We start from the raw sequence: 21,533 nt of genomic DNA on the forward strand, positions 1-21,533 counted from the left end.
TGGGGCCGCCCACGGAGCTCCACAGCCGGGTTTAGCCGCCGTAACGCCGGTGCTTACTCAGGCCCAGGCTCCGTGGAAGGCTCCGTGGAAGACTCCGCACCGCTCCCGATCAACGCAAGGTTACATGCGGGCTTTCTCATGTATTCGCCACTTCGAAACCAGGCTCATTTTGTTACTTTGACAATGAACTCCGCGAGAATGTGGTAACACGTCAAGCAGGCCGCAATAAATATAACAACATCCTCACCTCCTCAAATCCTGAATGTGGGCGTTTTGAAACACAGTTTACCATCATTACAACAGCTTGTCCAGAACACTATTTGTCTGTAGCTGCACTATCCAAGTCATCTCTCACAATTCTCACCAAGATGTCGATCCTCGTCCTCGGAGCAGGCGAACTCGGTACAGCCATCCTCAACGCCTTGACATCACACCCCTCACGTCCTCCAAGCTCCCCAATCTCTGTCCTCCTCCGCCCCTCCACCATATCTTCATCCGACCCATCCAAAACTAAATCCATTGCACACTTCACATCCCTCGGCATCTCCCTCGAACCCGGCGACGTCGTACACGACTCCCTCCAATCCCTCGCCTCCATCTTTGCAAAATATGACACCGTCATAAGCTGCACAGGCTTCGTCAGTCCTTTTGGAACACAACTACGCATCTGCGAAGCTGTTCTCTTGGCCAAGGTCCGTCGGTACTTTCCTTGGCAATTTGGCGTCGATTATGATGTTATTGGACGGGGGAGCACGCAGGCGCTGTTTGACGAGCAGCTTGATGTCAGGGACATGCTGAGGGCTCAGAGAGGGACAGAGTGGGTTATTGTCAGCACTGGTCTGTTTATGAGCTTCTTGTTTGTCAAGGAATTTGGTGTTGTGGATTTTCAAGAAAGAAAGTTGCGGGCCCTTGGGGGCTGGGATGTTGAGGTTACGCTTACGCAGCCGGATGATATTGCAAAGATGACGTCTGAGGTGGTCTTTGAGCCCCGTGGTATTCCTGGTGAAGGTCGGAATGTGGTGTATGTTGCTGGGGATACGGTTTCGTACGGGACCGCGGCAGATTTGGTGGAAGAGCGGTTTCCTGGGGTTGAGTTTAGCAGGGAAGTGTGGAATACGGGCTTGATCAGGGAGAGTCTTGTAAGAGACCCGGGCAATAACTGGAACAAGTACCGCGGAATCTTTGGTTCGGGTAAGGGAATCTCTTGGCCGTTAGAGAAGACGTTGAACAGCGATCGACGCATTGCTCTAGAGGATCTACGAACTTTTCTTGGAAGGATGGAGACGCCAGCTCCAATCGGGTAGGAGAGTTCATTATGTAAACTTAACAGATGGAAGATGATTTTTTAAATGAAGAGGAAGATAATTCTGAACAAGCCAATTCTATAAACCCGATAACATGCTAGTCTACAACTTTTAATCTAAATCATGGTGTGTCCTTGCCGAAGTATGCCCCTCAGACTCCCAAGTTCCCAAATTTTTATTCACACCAATGATTCAGCCAATGTCAGATTCATCCACCCTCTACCAAAGCCCGCGAGAAGAGCCCGCAATCTATTCAGGCTTGTGAAATTTGACTCAGGCATACTCTAGCAGTAGAGTATCATCGCAAGGGCAACCTGCACAGCCAAGAACATCGACCACCCAGCAAAGGGCCCCTTCATCCCAGCCGCATTACGATTACGACCATTATCGTCATCGTCGTCGTCGTTGTCATTATCGTCATCATCATCTTCGCTTAGAGTCTGAGGCACATCGCTCCCCGAAACGACATCTTTCGCGCGGACGCAGTGCAGAGTAGCCCGGCTCTCCGCAGCATCGGCAGAGCCGCCCCAGGTCAGCATCACGGGCCAAATCATCCGGCTCGCAATGGCATATTCGCCTCCGCGCCGGCGGTCGTCGTTGTTGTTGTCGTTGTTGCCCCAGTTGTAGGCTTGGGATCCGTAGGCGAAGATTTGGGATCCAGAGGCAATATTGGGAGCTACAGCAGTTACTGCGTAAGCCACCAATCTTTGATAACATCAACTAGTGGGATGGAAACTTACAGAAACCAAAACGTTCATCGTTGGCATCCTCGAGGAAATCCTTGCATGCGCTGGGCAAATCTGCAACCCCGCATGACCCAAATTGGCCAGATGATGTCTCCAAGAGCTTCTGGCGACACTCGGCAGAGAGGAAAGCACCGCAGTCGCCGCTGTCATCTTGAGATCCGCTTCTAGCCACCCGGTCTAGTCTTGGTATGAACATGTTAACGCAAAGCTTCCAGCCTGCGCTGACGGTTTGTTGTCCATCGACTTGTTTGAGGTTTATCGAGGAACCCGTAAAATAGTTACGATTTCTGTTCTTGTTTCTGTTGTTGTCATTATCGTCATCATCATTGTCGTCATCATCGTCATCTCTGCTCCGAAGCCGGTATGATAGCTGTTGTAATTGGCGCTTATCGTTGCGAGTGGTGTGGACTCGCGCGGCGACGTTGATGCTGAGGTCAAAGGGGCCCGCCTTCCATGCGGAATCGTTGGTTGGCGGGAAGGCGGCCGATACATCTGGGCCGTCGAAGCGGTATGAGGTAGTCAAGTTGGGATTCTCCATTGCCGAGTTCCAGCCTGAGGTGCTAATGCCGTGAGGTGCGCCTGTGCCTATGATGACGGAGAAGTCCCTATCTGCGAGGGATGGGCCCGCCGCGGCGATGATGGCGAGTGCTGTTTGGAGGTAATGCATGGTGTTTAAATGCTGAAGTTATGACTCTATTTGAAGGCCGGTGATGACTTATTGAAACAGGTTCTTTTGAAAGTTCGTAAAATGAGAACTGTTTGCTGTTTTAATACTCGATGGAATCCCATACAATGCCTTTCCATCCGAAGACATCTGGCTCCCCTCCGGTGACTTTGCCAAGACTTTCAATGTCTTCGGCGACTATCATTCAAGTTGGGAACACACGTCACACAACAAAATCATTCGACAGCCAATCGGCGAACTCCCGAAACTTTCTGTGCTCGTTGATGAGGTACGAGTCTGCGAGAGTGATCCTGATAGTATGGCGCCTTCCAATCCTCCGAGAGCGGGCGGAGATCGCTACCGAAGTCGCGGCGACGGCGACGATGTATGCCAAGGCGCAGAATGACCAACCCCCAAGTCAAAATAAGATTGAAAACAGAGGGGATAAACTTTTGATTAAGCTTAGGCTGGGATTGTTTCCACAATGGTGGTTCTGGTGATCCATCATGATCGCGGGTTTGCCGACCTAACCGGCCGTTAGCCGGCTTGGTGTTGAGGACCTTGGCTTCGTTTGACTACACCTCATCGCGAAATAGAAGCTTCAGCAAACAGAAGTGCTATTGAAACAGCATTATAAAAACTCAAAAGAAGCGAAAACGGGATTAGAATGGTCCTGTATTCTGATTGCAACAAGACTCTTGCAGTCGAGCTGCGTGAATTTTGATGGCGCTTTCATGTTGTTTCAACAATGGATAAGCCTCAAACAAGTTATTGCGTATTTGCATGACGCGACGAACTTGTAAGGTGTTGAAAGACTTTACCAATATCTATCTATTTAGCTCAACTGACTGTAATTTGCACGTCCTCCTTCGTTTCATCAGTTGGATATCCAGTCCGAAGTTATCATCGGTAAGTTTGTTCGAGCATGATGATAACCAAGGCATCATATTAAGCCTGGATCAACTTAGCAAGCAATGTCCATCAATAAAGATATGCCGCCTCCTGCCCGACGAGCAGGACCATTGAAAGATGTTGCATCAATACATGTACTTTGTCAAAGTAACTCTAAATGCTTCGACAAGTGGCTCAATCTTGGTTTTCTGGTCATACATGCATGCATGCACTCGACGTCTCGGACTTTTTGGACTTCGTCACACCCGTATACTCTATCTGCCATTTGAGCTGTCCTGCTGTTGCTATGTTGCAGTGATTGCAGTACGAGAATCGCGGCATCGTAGGCTATGTTCTATAAATTTACCAGCTGTTCAGTGACGTTGATCGCGGGCAGTAATTAGAATTGTAACTTTTGCGACAACTGCAGCAAACAATTTCCGAAACCCATCCGGAGAAGAGCAGAATTTGTCCGGAACAGAGGCGCAGACATCCGCAGGGGCATGACAGGCAGATTAACCGATTCTTAGGGAATTGGTACGGAGCGGCGGCGGAGTGGCCCGGGAAGCCCGGAGGAAGGTTCGCGGTAATAAACAAGTCAGACCGAGACGGGGTCAGGCGATGACGTGGATATTGGGGGATGCGTAAGTCGCAAACTCGCAAACTCGCAATTGACTCGGCTTAGTCCCTCTCATTTCCCGCGGTCGCCAAATGGCTCATCAGTACCGCAAGCGACAGAGGTCTCAAGAGCCTGGACTGTTCATCCCGTCAAAGGATTAAAGATGTACGAATACAGCTCCCTGCCAAGAAATGAGAGTGCTGTTGGGGCAAATGCGAGACTACAGAGTATCTCGTTTTCGTTCGGATCCTATGCCCTCCCATATTACTTGGGCAGCGGCTGTCGCAGGGTAAGGTAGCCGTTGATCAGTACTTTAGGTATCCGATTTTCTATAGTGGTTAAAACAAGTTAATGACGGAAAATGTGTTTTCCAAAGATCGTCGCTCAACTAGAAATAGCTGCGATGGTCGGGAATATCTCCAATTGGCCCCTCAGCAGTCGGTCACGAAAGTTGATCGATCTACAAACGGGTGCAGGCTGCCCGCGGCATTGACTCTGGTATTGAGTTTCGCCCAGCTTTGACGACTGGCCACATGTTCGACACTTTGAAAGACTCGAATTGAGTTTTCTATTGTTTCGAGAGACGGCAGTACGCACAAACCAGTCTTGGCCCCAAGGACCAATTCTTAATGGTTCTCCTGGCTGTTAAGTGACAGAGTTTCGGGAAGACTGAGCTTGAGTCAATCGCCCCAACAGAGATTTGGTAAGTGGCACTCAGGGCAAACCTAGTTACCCAGTCGCCAGCTTTGCAGCACAGGCAAAATACAGAATCTTCTGCCCCCATTTCCTCCTGATGTTTCGTTCCGAATTCCAAGGGCTCGGCGCCAAGGTACGCAATGATAGCAGAGATGTGCTCCGGGCGTAGTCTGCTGAACTTGGCGTCTGCGAAAGGATGAACGGGTTCGAAGTGTCCCAAAGAGTGAACCTGGAATGCATTGGCAATAGATCAGATAGAGAATCCGTACCTTGCAGCCGGCGACACGCTCAAAATCGGTGAACTTCAACATCCGAGGAGCCGCTAAGAAGACTGCCAAGCATCCCGTCATTAGATCGATACCGAACTTCCCATACCGCTTCTATTCTTGTTCGTCGCGCGACATTCGGGCGGGTAGTGCGACACGGCCTATGGGGCATCAGGGGCGCGGGAGCTGCAGGGTGATCGCAATCTTCCTGGCGCAAACAAGTCGTCAACAACAGTCAAGATACGGTGACGGCTTTCAAGATCTGAATCATACAATCTTTTTGACAGTGTCGGAGGTCCTCCGTCACCCCGTCAGAAAAATTGTTGCATGAAGCCTGATGCACAGGATTAATGTTGCACCTTATCCCGCCTCTATTAGTCAGTAACAGTAACGAAGGCGGCAATCCTGGGCTGTGGCAACATGGTGACCCCGAGACGGCATTGAAAGCTCTATGTTCAAGACATCTTTGACAAAGGCTAGACCACTCCGTGATCAGCGTTCCCTTGGATGATTCGAGATTCCACGAATCACCACATCAGACGAATTCGATTCTGCTAGGCATCCGAAAACGATTTGGGGGCTGATGTTGCAGTGCGGAGGCAACCACGTCGACCCAAAATCTTTATCCTCGACAAGCGGGATGCCACAACCAGGCTTCTGCCGAACCTGCTCAACAGAAAACACGGCAGAAAACCACGGCCTTGGGTGGCAGAAGCGGGAGGCAAACCGTGAGCATTCGTCGACCAGGTTGGGCTGGCCCCCACCTGGCACAGAGCGGCCGGCACACGTCCGGTCTCTTGTAAATGACCCTCTGCTCAGCAAAGGGTCCGGACTCCGGAAGGGTGGGCGAGACACTCCGATCGCCCTCCGGCAGGCAAGATAATCATACCAAAAATCAGTACCAACAGCCTTGTCAGCTACAATGTGAGTGCTGCTTCAGAATTTTCTGTTTGAATGGGTTTCTTTTCGTCTCTGCAGACCGCACGGATTCAGGCCCGCCCCCCCCCCAATGGTCCAGTCGGTCTGTGGCCTCACCATCACATCACGTACCCCCCATAATAGGGGCCAATATATGCGGCTGCATCACCGGTATTGGCCTGCAGCGTGTCTTTGCAAGGCCACCCTTGGCATATATCCGATGACATATAGTTCTCTCACGCACTGATTCTCGAGCTTTCATGATACGATTTACCAATGCCGCGGTTCAATACGAAGCCAGCCTAAGGACAAAGTTGTTATGCATCTCCAGTACGGCTGACGATCAGAGACAGATATCAGATGGGATTCTCCATAATGCAGACTCTATATCGTCTGATCCGAAGAGACCGGCGTCGCGCCAGCCTGATGCTACGTGAACAAACAAAAACTCATCGAGACCACTCAGAAAGTACTTGGCGACCGACCTGCGAGGTGATAGCCTGCCCAGACATCAGCGGGCGATGGAAAAGCAGGGGAAGGCTCCATGTTGCTCTATCCGTACGGATACCGTCATCGCCATCAATATTCCGTAGATTGACCGACCATTCTGTCCCGCCAAGGCCCTTGCCCATCTCCTTTCTCGCTCTTTCGCCCGCGCGACCGCGCCAGCAGTGCGTCCTGACACGGGAAGAGCAATATGGGATTATGGGCATCATGAAGTTTTTTCGTCTGAGAAAGTCTTGGCACTGCATTGGAAAACTGGAGATGGTGGAGTTGTCAAGATAGACGCCTTCGCGGTGGTTGGCTTGGCTGACTTGTCACCCCCTTGGAGAAGTTGGCGCTGGACACGACTGTTTCGAAACGTCCTGCAAGGGGCAAGTTCGACATTGAGATGTTGGAGTTGGGCCCCCCAGATGTCTGACAGGGGAAGTGGGCAGCAAGAAATCCCGTGTGTGGGTGTGTGTGTGGTGACTTTGGGTGAGAAGGAATGCGAGAAGCCTCCATGTTGGTGTGGGCGCGTGGCTTAGCAGCAGTTGCCAGGGGCTCTTCGAGTCCACGCATCTGGACGATCACTTTATTCCAGACTTGGGATTTGTCTGTGTTCAAGCTTCCCAGCCAAGAAAGATCGAATTAAAGGGTGGGCCTGGCTAGTCAGGAACCCGGGGTCCCCAGTCGAGCTGTCCGATGCCACAAGAGACTGTCACTCGAGTCTCTGCTGCCCTCTTTGGGCAACGACCTGCGCGCAGACAATCAAGTTGGGATGAGTCCATGTCCCAACTCGGGCGTTGGCTCCGTTCCTGCGATGCTCCCGATGACAACTCCATGAGCATGGAATGCCACCCAAACTCGACAAGCCCACACGCACGTCGTTGGCGCCGTTGACAGCGTAACAGCACAAGATTCTGCTCTACATGAGCCCACTTTACGAAACCTGGTGGATTCTGTGGCTCTAGTGCGATCTTCACTGCCTGCATCGACGCTTTCATTTCCTCCGCGTCGCTTGTTGATTGATGCTGTATTCACTGCGGAGGAGATGGAGCACCTGGTCTTGGCATGGGTTGAAGCAGGATTGGGCCTCTTCGAATACACTACCGGAGTAGCCTGGACGAGCCTCTGGGCCCACGAGGGCGTTCGGTAGTAGTGTAACTCCAAGGTTGACTTTGATATGGACCCGGGCAGAAAGAATTCGTCTCCCCCGAACATCTCACTTGATATAAGTAACCTCGAGGTGTCCGGCCAAGAGCTGTTTCTGTTCTCATTACTTTCACCTCATCAACCTTTCCAACTTCTTTGTTCATTACACTCTTTCAAGCAGGCTTGAACTATTTCTTCATTCTCTCAAGTAGACAAGCCTTTTTCTCTCTCTATCTTCAACCTCGCCCTCTCTTACACCAACACCACCAACAACCCATTCAACCAAATTCACAATGAAGTACTCTTTCGCCATCGCCCTCAGCACCCTCGTGCTCGGCATCGCCGCCGCCCCCGCGGCCAACGGCGCCGCTCAGGGCAACGCCATCGCCCACGCTGAGCGCGGCTACTTCGACTTCCTCCACCACGCCGCCCGCGCCGAAAACCCTACCAAGACCAAGTCCTCCAAGGCGGCCAAGAAGACCAAGCACGCCACCAAGACCCGTCACGGCGGCTCCATCATCACCTCCGCCCCTGGCGCACCCGGCAACGGCACCTACAGCCAGTTCGGAATCCGCGCCAGAAACGGCACCGCCGCCGCCGGCCTCCCCGCCTCTTCCGGTACCTCGGTCCTCAAGGCCGCCCAGACTGTCGCCGCTGGCGCCTCCTTCGATGGTGGCATGAAGGCTTTCGACCGCGGTGTCTCCTGCACTGGCCAGGCTGAAGGTGACGACTCTGACGCCGTCTTCATCCTCGAGAAGGGCGCTACGCTCTCCAACGTCATTATCGGACCCAACCAGATCGAGGGCGTCCACTGCAACGGTGGCTGCACTCTCAAAAACGTCTGGTGGTCTGCCGTCTGCGAGGACGCCTTCACCATCAAGAACCAGGATGCCGGCGAGACCACCACCATCACCTCTGGCGGCGCCTTCGGGGCCGAGGACAAGGTTCTTCAGCACAACGGTGCCGGTACCCTCTCCGTCAGCGGATTCACCGTTGAGACCTTCGGCAAGCTGTACCGCAGCTGCGGCAACTGCAAGTCCATGTACGAGCGTCACATCATCCTCGACAACATCAACGCCTCCTCTGGAAAGCTCCTTGCTGGTAAGTTTCTCATTGGGATCTGGTTCTCTTGTTTACATCAATGCTAATATGTCGCTCACAGGTATCAACTCCAACTACGGTGACACTGCCACCTTCACCAACATTGTCGCCAAGAGCGTCAAGGAGGTCTGCACTGAGTTCAAGGGCACCACCCCCGGCAACGAGCCCACCGAGATCTCCAGCGGCCCCTCTACTTACTGCAAGTACGCCACCTCTGACATCCAGAGCTCCTAAGCGCGAACAACAATTATCGCGAGATTTGACCGGGCGCTTTTTGTCCCGAGTTGAGAGATCATACGTGCCCTATATTCCGTGAAAAGGACATTCGAAACGTAGGCTTGTTTACTTGTAGATATTCTTCATTCTTGTACATTCCAGAAAAGCGTGTGTATCTAGAATCCAAAATCCCAAGCCCTGCGGGCAATTATCATCGTCTACTGCTGCTGCATGCTCGTTGCTTTGCCAATGCCTTAAATCGGATTGTCCGTGATTTGCAATGGTGTGACTTGTGGTGCGGTGAACCCTAAATGAGGGGAGTTCATAGAGCCCAACAGAATCACAAACCATGTCTGCAATTATGATCGACCTTGAGATGCTCAAAGTCTTCTCTGTTAGTTGCTTGAATCTGTGTCAAAAAGATCGCATGCCACTGCTGCAGTCACAAGCTGACCTTTTCTAGGAATTAGTACATAGCATGTAAGGAAAAGATCCAGACCACAGTGAGTAGAAACATGGGAAGTCCCATACCTTTGAGAGCCTTTACGAAGCCGAATGCGTTCGAAAATCTGTCTAGTGCATTTACCGCTACCTTCAGCTGTGTCTTGCACTTGTGTTGTACGTAGAGTATCGCTGAAGACGACATGGCATGATCCGCTGCGTTCGCCGAGGTCTGGAAATGCGATATCATCATCAGGGTGAAACCAGCCAAGTTGGCCGAACATGCCGCTGGTGTTGCTGAGCAAAGTCAATAAGTCTTCTGTAAGAGAAGAAACGGACACAAAAGTCTCTTCACTTACTGTGAATGCCTATACCTGCGAGGGTTTCGAGTTCTGCAGCAATGCCTGTAGCAGATTCAAGACAAATCTCGTGCGAATGATTGTTTGAGAAAGGAAACACCAGGCTAGCCTTCTGAGATATACCACTGTTACCATGCATGACCTGCCCTTGTGCCAGGCCAATTGAAGTGTCCGAAGGGGGTATCGATTCAAACCTTAGTATCTGGGGATGGTCCATAAAGGCACGATACCTGTGTAGCTTGATACGTGCGCTGTGTCTATTAGTCAGTCCGACGTACTGAGTGTCTCTTCCTAGTTCCGATCAAACATACCTCATCAGCCTAGCTCGAGTTGTGATGCGAAGGCAAATGACAAGTTTGGACTCAGGATTATCCACCGTCGCTAGTAACTCCGGCGCCTGAGGTTGGCCCAAGCTGGGTTGATTCAACTGAGCTCCAATGTTCCGGTTGGAAGACGACGCGGTAGCCTCAGAATTAAACCCTTTGAGTAATTCTGCAAGCGTCAAAGTGGCCGCAACAAGGCTTTCTTCGGCTCGGATGTATTGTGCCCATAACTATGGTTATTAGGTCAGAGAACTAAAGAAATCTACCCAGTAGTGATTGTAGGCCAAGCTTACCTCTGACACCTCTCCACTGGAAGGGTACGGTGTCTTGAAACTGCTGCTATCGATAGGCTCGTCGAATGGCTGGCGGGACTGGAAGTCAGCCTTTACAAGTTGACCCAGAGCTGTTGGGCAGTATGATCACTTACCGCACAGCTCACAATCGAGGCGTTGCATCGGCAAAGATACTAGATTTGACGAACTCAATTTCAGTCTTGCATGCCAAAGGAAGTTGTTTGCTATCCCAAAAACTTACGCTCATCCACGTTGCCCTATGCATGGACTCTGAGAATTGACCGAGGTCCGACGCGTTGTGACTTTTCAACATCCGTTTCGAAAGATTGAGCCCTTTGTTGGCAAGGGCCGCCATCTTTTGGAAGTTTCCACAGTGGAGGTATCGGTATAGACTTAACGCGCAACATGCCAAGGGTGCTTCGGCTTTTATCGGAACGTTTGGGTGAAAGCTCGAGGCCCGAATCGGTTGTACTAGGAAAACACCTGATGCAGCAGTCTCAATAATCTCCAAGTGAAGATGACTCGCTACTTCGGGCTTGAAGATTTTCCTCGTTAGATTCAAGTCCCGCGTCTTCCTGATCTACGTGGATCAAAAGAGCCTGAAGTGCCAGGATGAGAGGGGATGAAGATAGATCCGTATCCGAGGACGAGACCTGCTCAACTTCAACAGGAGGTGGGAGGAGGGGAAACAGAGGATGTAAAAGGCGATAATAAGCTTCAATTATAGTTCTCAATGAGTTGCCTCCCCTAAATAACCTGCGAAGGAGCATGTGAAAGACTGCACTGGAACAACTATACTAGAAGGAAATCTTTAGGTACTTTAATTATAATAAACTAGGATATATGTCCCGTAATTACTGACTACTTAAGAGAATTTAATAACGGCCTATTCCTAAGAAACAGATTAGAATCGCTACTAAGGAAATTCCTTATAAATAACTCTCTTAAATAGTATATTATGACGATAACTACCTTACTGTTACGGCCAGCTAGTCGTAGGGGTAGTTTGCAGAAGTTGAGGCTGCGGAACTGGTAACAGTAATCGTAGTCGTGGAATAGTTTCAAGGAAACTATGTCTGTCAATCGTAAGGGCAGGTAAGGCTTCGGTGATCAATCGTAGTCTTGTCAAGGTAGTAGCTGAAAGCGGATGTTAATCCTGATACGAAGTTAATTGCTGAAGAGCTATGGAAAGTCTGTCCTAGAGCCCAGCTCGAGTCCATCCTTATATACAAGTCCGATCCTAACTGAACAGTGCTGTACAGTCCACTTTGTCTGGATATGTTGGATATGCCGAATATCCAACATATCCTTGATTCGGTTGGATATGTCGAATATCCAACATATCCTTGACTCGGTTGGATATGTCGCATATCCAACATATCCTTATCCCTTATCATATCTCTTATCATCACGTGACTTGTACCATAGTTCTTCCGTTCCTGGGGTTTCCCCAATGTTCCGTCCCGTCCTGCATATATGATGCGCCGTAGCCGCTAGGCGTCAGCGGGGCACGCCCTGGTCTTCATGTTGGGTCGTAACATCAGCTCTCCCCTCAAAGGTCTTGTCCTCAAGGCCAATATAAGTAAGTAGTTGTTCCCAGGTTGGGGAATCTGCAAGCTTGCTTCTTTGTTCATATTGACTCGTAATGTCAGGTTACGTTCAAAAACGAAAGGCCGTATCGTCGCCTGAAGTTCGTCCTGCAAAGAAGACTGAACAACGGAATTCTCTTTTAAGTCTCATCTTAGGCAATCGGACCATCATGCCTGTTTGTTCTTCCTGCGAGATTCGGGGTTTTTCCTCGTGTGAGGCTTCGCTTTCTGATTCTTCTCGGTGCGCTGAATGCGTACGCGGTGGGAAGTCTTATTGCGATCTCTAGGGTTTATCTTCTCAACAGCTTCGTCGAATTGGTGATCAACACCAGAAGCTAGAGGATGCTCTAGAGCAGGCCGAAGAGCAGCGCCGTACTTTAGATGCTAAGGTGGAGCGTCTTCGAAAGCAAAAGAAGGTGTGGTTTGAAAAAATGATGCGCGCGGTGCGTCGTGGTATCGACAGTGTGGAGGAGTTGGAGCGTGTCGAAAAGGAGGAGGCGGTGGCGGAGCAGCATCGACAAGAGGGGGTGCGTCCTCCTTCCGCTGGTTCCGATCGTCTTCCTGCGGACTTTATCGGGGAGTGGGATACGGTTTATCCCGACGTCGTTTTGTCTCCGTCCTTGTTGGCTGAGTTTGGTTTATTGGATTCGGGTTCGTTAGTGCCGACTTCCGGTAGTCCTCGAGGAGTTGCCGGGAGTTCTGGAGATTCGTAATGGGTTCCCATGTATTTTCCTCGTGTCCGTAGTTTTTCCATTTAATCAAGAATTCTCGTGTCTCGTTCCTGACTCTGTGGTCGATGATTCGTTCGACTTCATACTCTGGTTGATTTGATTCCACAACGATGTAATCGTTCGTGTGCGAGCCTCGTGGTGCTGGCTCGAGGAGTGAGATGTGGAATACCGGGTGACACTTCATTGTGTCTGGTAGTCTCGATTCGTAATTGACTGGTGAGACTTTCTTGATGATCTCAAAGGGTCCAAGCTTTTTATAGTCCAATTTGTCGCTTGGTCGTTTCGTTTTGATGTTGCGTCGAAGGAGATAGGCGCTATCCCCCTCTTCTAAGGTTGGTCCTCCAATCCTTGATCTGTCGGCGTTTTTCTTCATACGCTGCCGTACAAATTCGAGGTCCTGAGAAGCCTTCTTCTGGAGCTCTCTGAGTTTCGTCACGTCGGCCACGGCTTTCACGGCCTGTGGTCCCTGTCGTGCTTCTCCGTACGCTGTTGGCTGGAATCCATAGTTAAGATAGAACGGGGATTCTCTCGTGCTCTCGCCAACTGCGCTATTATATGCGAATTGGGCCATTGGTAGTAGCGATACCCAATTATTCTGGTCGTAGTTCACATAACAACGAAGGTATGTTTCGAGGATTTGATTAATCCTTTCTGTCTGTCCGTCGGTCTGCGGGTGGAAAGAGGTTGACAGCTTATGGTCTGCACCGAGTTGCGAGATCAGGGATCTCCAAAACTTAGCGGTGAACAGCTTATCTCTGTCAGAGACAATTTCCTTGGGTAGACCGTGGTTGGCAACAATAGTCTTGAGGAAGGTATATGCTAGTTCCTCTGTATTGCTTGCTTCTTTGTATGGTACGAAGTAGGCGAACTTGGTAAGTCGATCGACGATAACCAAGATACTGTCGTACAGTACGTTCGTGAGTGGCTCTCTGGACTTTGGTAGTTTGACGATAAAGTCCCATGAGATTGAGTGCCATGCTTCGGGTGGTATCGGAAGCGGTTGCAGCTCTCCATAGGGCTTATGGGGGCTGTTCTTGCTTTTCTTACAGATGTCGCAATCCTTGATTGCTTCGGCGACTTCTGCTCGCGTGGCAGACTTGTCGTAATGTTGTCGAATTCGTTTCCATGTCTTTGTGACGCCTTGGTGACCATGTGCCTTAGCACTATGAATTTCCATGATGAGCTCAGGGGTCATTCTTCCAGTCGGGCTGGTATTGACCTTCCTAGCTATCGTAAGGAGCTTCGTAGTAGGTACAAGGTTGCCATCGTCGTCGTGTTTGAGGATAACCAGTGTTTCCTCGGGGACCTTGACTTCGTGGTCAGGTCTTCTGCTGAGAGCGTCGGCTCTGCTATTCTCTGAACCTTTTCTGTAGATGATTCGGAAGTTGAATTCGGAGAGGAATTCGCTCCATCTAACTTGTCGTTTATTTAGGTTCTTGTTCGTTGTGAAGTTTGCAAGATTCTTGTGGTCTGTGTAGACCGTGACTTCATGCTTGGTTCCTGATAACTGTGGCTTCCATTCTCGAAAGGCTTCGATTATGGCCATCAGTTCCTTGTCGTGGATTTGCCAATTCAATTCTGCTCCGTGGAATGCTTTGGAGTAGAATGCGCAAGGGTGAAGTTTTCCTTGCTCGTCTCGTTGTCCTAGGACCGCTCCCATGGCGAAGTCTGAGGCATCGGTCTCAACTTCGAATGGTGTCCTTGGATCTGGGATCATAGTGGTTGGTTCGGAAACCACCATGTTCTTGACTTTGACGAATGCTTCTTCGCATTTGTCGTCCCATACAAATGGCGTATCCTTTCGTGTCAGGTTGTTGAGAGGTCTAACTATGCTGGCATAGTCTTTGAGGAATCGTCGATAGAAATTGACGAATCCTAAGAATTCTTGAACGTTCTTGACGTTCTGAGGTGTAGGCCAGTCCTTGACTGCTTCTACCTTCGATTCTTGCATGTGGATTTCTCCGGGTGTGATCGTGTATCCGAGGAAGTCGACTCGTTGCGTATGGAATTCGCATTTGTCAGGTTCAGCGAAGAGTTTCGCGTCCTGTAGTTTCTGGAATACCTTATGGACGTGTTCCTTATGTATGTCTATATTCGGGGAGAATATGAGGACGTCGTCGATGTAGACGACAACGAAGATGTCTACATATTCTCTGAGGACATGGTTTGCCATTGTCTGGAACGTGGCGGGTGCATTGGTGAGTCCAAAGGGCATGACGAGGTACTCGAAGAGTCCTCTGCGGGTTCGGAATGCTGTTTTCCATTCGTCTCCTTCCTTGATTCGAATCTGGTTGAATGCTTCCTTGAGATCTATCTTGGTGAACCATTGGGCTCCGTGTAATAGATCTCTAAGCTCTGTGATGAGGGGTAGGGGGTAGCAATTCTTTCTAGTAATTGCGTTGAGTCCTCTGTAGTCGATTACAGGTCTCAGTTTCTTCTTCCCCTTCTTCGGGACGAAAAAGAGTGGTGCTCCAGCGGGTGATGATGAGGGTCTAATGTGCCCTTTTGCGAGCTTTTCGTCGATATATTCGTTAAGCTCTTCCTGCTCTTGTTGGTTCATAGGGTACAGTGGGTAGAACTTTGGTTGCATTCCTTCTTTGAGTTCGATCTCCATGTCCCAGCTGCTGTGTTCTGGCAGTCCTGTTCCTTCCTTGGAAACGAACAGTTTGCTGTACTTCCGGTACCCTCGGGTATAGTCTGGAGTGGGTTCGATCCTTGATCGTCCGTGCCGGGTGCTAACGACCTGGTAGGCTCTACGTGTCTGACGTAGGCAATGTATTTCGTCTGTTCGTCAGGTGTTGCGTAAGACTCGTTTGAACCCTGTTTCTTAGGTCGTTCAGTGACTGAATCTGTCCATTGGATGTGGCCATTCACCCAATCTATCCGTGGATTGTGCTTTCGTAACCACGAGATTCCTAGGATGACGTCGATGTCTCCGATCTCCGTGATGTCGTACTGGAGTTGTTCTGGATGATTGTTGACGTGTGTCGTGAGGTGTACGGTCTCGCGAGTGACAAGTCCTTCGTCATACCCAACTCTTTCTCCTTCTACATTCTGTAGGGTATAAGGTTCTTCCTTCTGTACCCATGGAAGGTCTAACTTGTTCACTATCTTTGGTGATATGAAGGTTCGTTGAGCGCCGCTGTCGATAATCGCGCGCATATCGTGTCCGTTTATCTGGAGTCTCACTCTCAGATGTTCGTCGTTGAGACATGTTGTTGAGCATAGGCGCTTGTCCTTGCTCTCCGCCTTTCGGTGTCTCTTGTCGATTGGCGTTTCTAGTTTTTTGTCATTCTGTTCCTCAGTCTGACGTCTTGTTCGATTCGTTCTTGATGTTCTCTCCAGGCCTTTGCCTTGGGTACGTAGTGGATCTGGCACTGGTCGTGTCTGCAGTCGTCCCATTCTACGTATTCGCTGTTCAAGCATTGCATAGGAAAGTTTGGATTAATATATTTGCATCGGGGTTCGTCGAGATCCTCTTCAGAACTGGTGTCGTCAACGCTAGGCGGTGCCTTGTGATCGATCTCCGTCTGAGCACGTCGCGAGCGACGTCACGAGGTTCGTCCGAATCGTAAGGTGAATTTTCACCTTCGTCGAGTGTGTGTGAGCTAGAGCCGAAGGTCGGTTCTTGGCTATCTGTTCGGAAGTCGATTTTTCCGTTCTCGTCCATTCCGAAATCGAGGTTCTTTCCCTTGATGATTTCGATTCTGTGTTCGCGGTCGAGGTCTTCGAGCTGCCCGAGGACCTTGCGTTGGAACTTGTTGTTCGGGGTTTGTCGCATCATGTAGATGGACTTGGTGGGAATTCGTATTTCCCTGGCTGGGATCTCTTCTTCTAGTTGAAGTAGGGATTTCTTGTCCTTCGCAGTCATTCTTTTCTGGAGTCTTCCTCCGACTGCTGCGAGTGTTTGAGCTCGTCTCGGATGGCTGCTGGGTTGTGTCCTGACGGCTTCGTAGGTCGTGGACAATGTCTGAATGCATTCCTTGTTATGATCCTCGAGGGTCTTCGGTCGTTGCGTGACCTCTTGCCTGCTTGTCATAGCGAGGGTCTTGATGCTGGCGGGCTCCTTAGGGTACCATCCCGTGTTTTCCTTACTGTCTTGATGGGTAAGGCAGTTGTCGTCGTAGCATGCTGTCCAAGAGAGTTGCTTATGCGGAATTTCCTTGGTAGCGATCCTGATCTGTTTCTCGGGCACAGGTCGCTGCTGGATCCTTCTGGGTTGTTGACAGTTGCGGGACATGTGTCCTGGCTTGTCGCAGTTGTAGCACCTGAAGACTTCCTTCTGGTACGGTTGTTCTCGTTTGGCCATGCTGAGGTCCATCGGTCCACTATGGTGTCCATAGGCCGTGGTTTGTCGGTTCTGCCAATGGTTGTTTCTAGGGCGGTTCTGTCCTTGGAAGCGCGGTTGATAGCGTTTCCCAGTGTTTGTTTGCGGGACTTGTTTCCTTTCCCTTTGTCGTTCGTAAAGTCGATTGTCAAGCTTGATCGCTAGTTCGACATATTTCAAGAAGTCGTTGGGTCTGTCTTGTCGAGACAGTTCGTCCTTGACTTCCTCCTTGAGCCCTTCATAGAACATGAAGATCTTAGCGTTGTCGGAGTAGTTAAGTCGAGCGCAGATTCGTCTGAAATCTGCAGCATAATGCGAGGCTGATCCCTTCTGTCGAAGGTTGGAGAGTTCTCTCTCGTGTTGTCGTTCCTCGTCTGGTTCTTGGAACAGAGACAGAAGTGCACTTTCGAATCCGTGCAGTCCTTCGAAGATACCTTGGGTCTCTGGCTTGAGAGTGTCCCAGTCGTTGGTTATCATAAAGTCGGTAAGATGTGGTTCGAACCATGCGAGGGCTTTTCCCTTTAAAAAGGAGGCGGCATGGATGACCTTCTCGGCTTCGTCCTTAAAGTTCATTCCGTGGAAGCGTTGGTAGGCTCTGACTTGCGTGAGGAATCCCTTCAGTTGTCCTGGGGTTCCGTCAAAGGCTTGAGGTGAGTTGAGCCTGAGCTTCTCTCGTCCGTCATGCGGCGTAGCGATGATGTTAGCGGTACCGTGGGGAGTATTGACCTTCTCCGTAAGGTAGTCCGCTTCCTTGGTCTTGTTCTCAAGTCGCTCCATAGCGTCATTGAACATCTGTTGCATTATGGCGATGTCGGAGTCGTTCTTCTTGATCTTCTTCTGTAGGTTTTCATAGACCTTACGAGTGAAGTCAAGTTCTTCTTCCGAGTCTTCGACGTCCTTCATTTCTTCGTCCACGGTTTTGGCGGGCATAGGGGCCTTACCCTTGGAGTCGTTGGAAGTGGACGGGGTGGCTTGGGAAGACATCGTCGTTCTTACTGTTAGTGAGTTTCGTAGGGTCAACTTACTGAACAGGAGCAATTAAAGTGTTACGGCCAGCTAGTCGTAGGGGTAGTTTGCAGAAGTTGAGGCTGCGGAACTGGTAACAGTAATCGTAGTCGTGGAATAGTTTCAAGGAAACTATGTCTGTCAATCGTAAGGGCAGGTAAGGCTTCGGTGATCAATCGTAGTCTTGTCAAGGTAGTAGCTGAAAGCGGATGTTAATCCTGATACGAAGTTAATTGCTGAAGAGCTATGGAAAGTCTGTCCTAGAGCCCAGCTCGAGTCCATCCTTATATACAAGTCCGATCCTAACTGAACAGTGCTGTACAGTCCACTTTGTCTGGATATGTTGGATATGCCGAATATCCAACATATCCTTGATTCGGTTGGATATGTCGAATATCCAACATATCCTTGACTCGGTTGGATATGTCGCATATCCAACATATCCTTATCCCTTATCATATCTCTTATCATCACGTGACTTGTACCATAGTTCTTCCGTTCCTGGGGTTTCCCCAATGTTCCGTCCCGTCCTGCATATATGATGCGCCGTAGCCGCTAGGCGTCAGCGGGGCACGCCCTGGTCTTCATGTTGGGTCGTAACACTTACCTATTAAGATAGTAAGGAAAATATAGGATATGTTACGCCCGCCGCAACTTGTCACTGTGGGCGCGTAGCTATATAATGCAGAACAAGGGACAATGATGCCGGAGTCATCATTATCGAAGCTTTTGCTTTGTGCCACAGTTGGTTGCCTTGTCCAGCTCGTAACAGGATAGTACCCTAAGGCGCCCGCTAGCAATAAGACTCTCGCTATAATAAGCAAGTAAGAGGTCACGTAATAACTAAAGACCCTCGAGGATTATAATAAAGAATATATATAGAAATTATCTACGGCCTATAAAGCCATTAGGGCATAACCTATTAGCTATCTAGGACGAGCCTAAACACTTATTACTTCTGTAACGTGGGATTATTCCAGAAGACCCCGTCCAAGATCTAGTACATAAGCAGCTACTGTAGCACGCCGTCGCCGTCCGCAGTGCTCACTCGACCCTTAGCGACTTTAGCAACAGCATCCTTTACACTATCATCTTTAATATTTAGCGAGTCAAGCCAGGATGTAGCAACTTAAGTGTTCTGCAATAAGGTCAAAACAACTTCCGCCACCCAGCTTCAACTAATGTTATTGACCTTTTGCTTTGTATACTAGGTATTTACCGAGCTCAACCCCGCCTGCCGAATCATCGGAAGGCAATCCAGGCCGTAAAGTAACGGCGTGAAGGATAAGGTAGGCCTTCCTTCTCTCTAGCACTGTGACGTAAGATAACCTTCGGCGTTAGCAAAAGGGCAAAACTGATCACTAATATCATATTCATACCACGACCATGTCTGAACTCTGATTGGTTTGTAATCCTGCATTCCTTCGAGAGCATACATCGGGGTTCAAGGCTTTGTCGGCATTTGAAGAAGCAAGGAGAGAAACTTTGCGCCCTAAGATCGTCACCGGAACATTGCCGCTTGTTTCTAATGGACTTTGGCGGGCACGATCTGGTTAATATTTTGTCATTGGAGTCCAGCTGAGGAGTTACAGATATAAGTTGGCCTGGAAGCATCATCAATCGTTTGCGAAGATGAAATAATATACAATCACCTTCTTCCTCCACACGAAGTCTATTAAATCTCCCTTGTTCCAACCCACCGACCTCACTACTTAGTCGTCTGCCTTGCTATCACCATAAAAGATGCCTTCCGCAATTGTCACTGGTGCGACAGGTGAGTAACTTCCCATCCCCACGTCAGTTTCCCTCCATTTTCTCTCGTATCCGAGATCAGCTTCTCTGATTATTGTCATGTACCGGATCAGGTATTCTCGGACAAGAAATCTTCAAGGAGCTTTCGAAATGTGGCGATAGATGGGACCAGATCTATGCCCTATCACGTCCAGGTCAGACGCATTTGGGGCTCGTGTTCAACATTTGAAGCTGACTACGTCTTCTTCGCTGCTTATATGCAGAAGGATGACGAAGTGGAAGCGACAAGAGTCAATGGTGAGCTGCGATCCTGTCTACTAAGTACCTAGGTATGAGACCACGCCGCTAAACCAGATTAGGCGACATGCTGGCAGCATTTTGCAAGGCTCTCGAGATCAATGGCTGTGCCACCAAGATCAAGCGATTTATCCTAGTTACTGGGGCCAAAAACTACGGAGTCCATCTCGGTTGTGTCAAGATTCCCATGGAAGAAACTGATCCCTGGTAAACCCGGCCTCTAAGTCCATGGCTCTCTCCCCGCTAACCCGTGTCAAGGCTTCCAGAACCACTGTTCCTTCCCAACTTTGACTACCGCCAGCAGCGCATCCTGCAGGACTTTGCTCGGCGGAACAGCGTCGAGTGGGTGGTAACCTATTCTGGTGAAGTCTTCGGTTTTGCCAAGGGCAACTTCATGAACTTGGCCATCGCGATTGGTATATATGCTGCTGTCTCCAAGGAGCTTGGCAACGAGCTCGTTTTTCCAGGAGCTGAGGAGTTCTACTCCAACGTCACCATGTTCACTGATGCCGGACTCCATGCTCAGTTCTGCAACTGGGCAGCTCTTGAGCCCAAAGCCGCGAACCAGGCGTTCAACACCGTCAACGGCGATGCCGAGTCATGGATGAACCTCTGGCCCAAGGTCGCTCGAGACTTTGGATTGTCCGTCCCAGCCGATCAGTTCTCCAGGCCCGCGCCGTTGGCTTCAGAGAAAGCCTTGCAAGCCCAGCCTCCTCTCTCAGTTGCAGCCAAAACTGCTGGGCTGGAGGGTACATGTAATTTGCCGCAAAGTTACATCCGCCAAAGAATTGACCTGGTGAAATGGGCCAAGACAAGAAGAGGTCCAACAGGTCTGGAAGGCCATGGCTGAGAAGCATGGTCTGGATGCCAGTGCTCTTGAAAAGGCTTCCTGGGCATTCGCGGGCTTTGCGTGGGGAAGAGATTATAATGTCGTACAGAGCATGAGCAGGGCGCGCAAGCTCGGATGGACTGATTACAAGGATAGTTGGGACAACTTGAAGGGGGTTTTGGATGGGTTGAGAGAGGCAAAGGTGATTCCCTCTGCCTAAAAAGTGGCATGCTCGTTAGAGTGGTACACTAAGAAAGGTTTGAAACTTCTCATGACGAAGCTTTCCATTTTAGCTCCTCAGAATCATAAGGTCATCCGGGCTTCAACGTCGATCAAGGCGGCCCGGACCGGTGGAACGGGAATGCGTACTCGGCCGAGGTCTCCACTCCGTCGGTGAAAGGCTCCGGCTTTGTCTTCGGTTTGCTATCTCAACTTCAATTGCATCCAATAGTCTCAAAGAATTTCGGCTATTACAGACGAAAATCGCACTGACACGTATTCATTGATGAATGTTGTTTGCCCAAGCTCAGT

At 49.9% G+C, this 21,533-nt stretch overlaps 6 protein-coding genes across 6 annotated transcripts; 3 read left to right on the plus strand and 3 right to left on the minus strand.

Annotated features, from left to right (window-relative positions):
- The first annotated feature begins 352 nt into the window (after window positions 1–352).
- Window positions 353–1,356, plus strand: BDP81DRAFT_431707 (isoflavone reductase). The gene has a single exon (XM_060590702.1). The coding sequence runs from the start codon at window positions 369–371 to the stop codon at window positions 1,302–1,304; it is 936 nt and encodes a 311-aa protein (XP_060443262.1). The 5' UTR covers window positions 353–368; the 3' UTR covers window positions 1,305–1,356.
- Window positions 1,357–1,588: 232 nt separating this feature from the next.
- Window positions 1,589–2,717, minus strand: BDP81DRAFT_451189 (uncharacterized protein; the record flags this gene model as incomplete). Its single annotated transcript, XM_060592603.1, has 2 exons — window positions 1,589–1,980; window positions 2,045–2,717. The coding sequence occupies 2 exons, from the start codon at window positions 2,715–2,717 to the stop codon at window positions 1,589–1,591; spliced, it is 1,065 nt and encodes a 354-aa protein (XP_060443263.1).
- A 4,466-nt stretch (window positions 2,718–7,183) lies between these two features.
- On the minus strand, window positions 7,184–7,909 carry BDP81DRAFT_50965 (uncharacterized protein). The gene has a single exon (XM_060595724.1). The coding sequence runs from the start codon at window positions 7,806–7,808 to the stop codon at window positions 7,356–7,358; it is 453 nt and encodes a 150-aa protein (XP_060443264.1). The 5' UTR covers window positions 7,809–7,909; the 3' UTR covers window positions 7,184–7,355.
- A 5-nt stretch (window positions 7,910–7,914) lies between these two features.
- BDP81DRAFT_377806 (pectate lyase) lies at window positions 7,915–9,275 on the plus strand. Its single transcript, XM_060586783.1, has 2 exons — window positions 7,915–8,840; window positions 8,902–9,275. Exons 1-2 carry the CDS (start codon window positions 8,033–8,035, stop codon window positions 9,072–9,074), a joined length of 981 nt encoding a protein of 326 aa, XP_060443265.1. The 5' UTR covers window positions 7,915–8,032; the 3' UTR covers window positions 9,075–9,275.
- A 35-nt stretch (window positions 9,276–9,310) lies between these two features.
- Window positions 9,311–10,827, minus strand: BDP81DRAFT_451191 (uncharacterized protein; the record flags this gene model as incomplete). Its single annotated transcript, XM_060592604.1, has 8 exons — window positions 9,311–9,363; window positions 9,588–9,785; window positions 9,857–9,871; window positions 9,989–10,086; window positions 10,168–10,409; window positions 10,473–10,562; window positions 10,607–10,645; window positions 10,714–10,827. 8 exons carry the CDS (start codon window positions 10,825–10,827, stop codon window positions 9,311–9,313), a joined length of 849 nt encoding a protein of 282 aa, XP_060443266.1.
- A 9,040-nt stretch (window positions 10,828–19,867) lies between these two features.
- Window positions 19,868–21,222, plus strand: BDP81DRAFT_462469 (uncharacterized protein; the record flags this gene model as incomplete). The annotated part of the gene is made up of 6 exons (XM_060593904.1): window positions 19,868–19,898; window positions 19,990–20,070; window positions 20,108–20,173; window positions 20,236–20,380; window positions 20,432–20,969; window positions 21,004–21,222. The coding sequence occupies 6 exons, from the start codon at window positions 19,868–19,870 to the stop codon at window positions 21,220–21,222; spliced, it is 1,080 nt and encodes a 359-aa protein (XP_060443267.1).
- Between the last annotated feature and the right edge of the window lie 311 nt (window positions 21,223–21,533).

This window comes from Colletotrichum phormii (genome assembly GCF_030913505.1).
Source record: "Colletotrichum phormii strain CBS 102054 chromosome Unknown BDP81scaffold_14, whole genome shotgun sequence".
NCBI lineage: Eukaryota > Fungi > Ascomycota > Sordariomycetes > Glomerellales > Glomerellaceae > Colletotrichum > Colletotrichum phormii.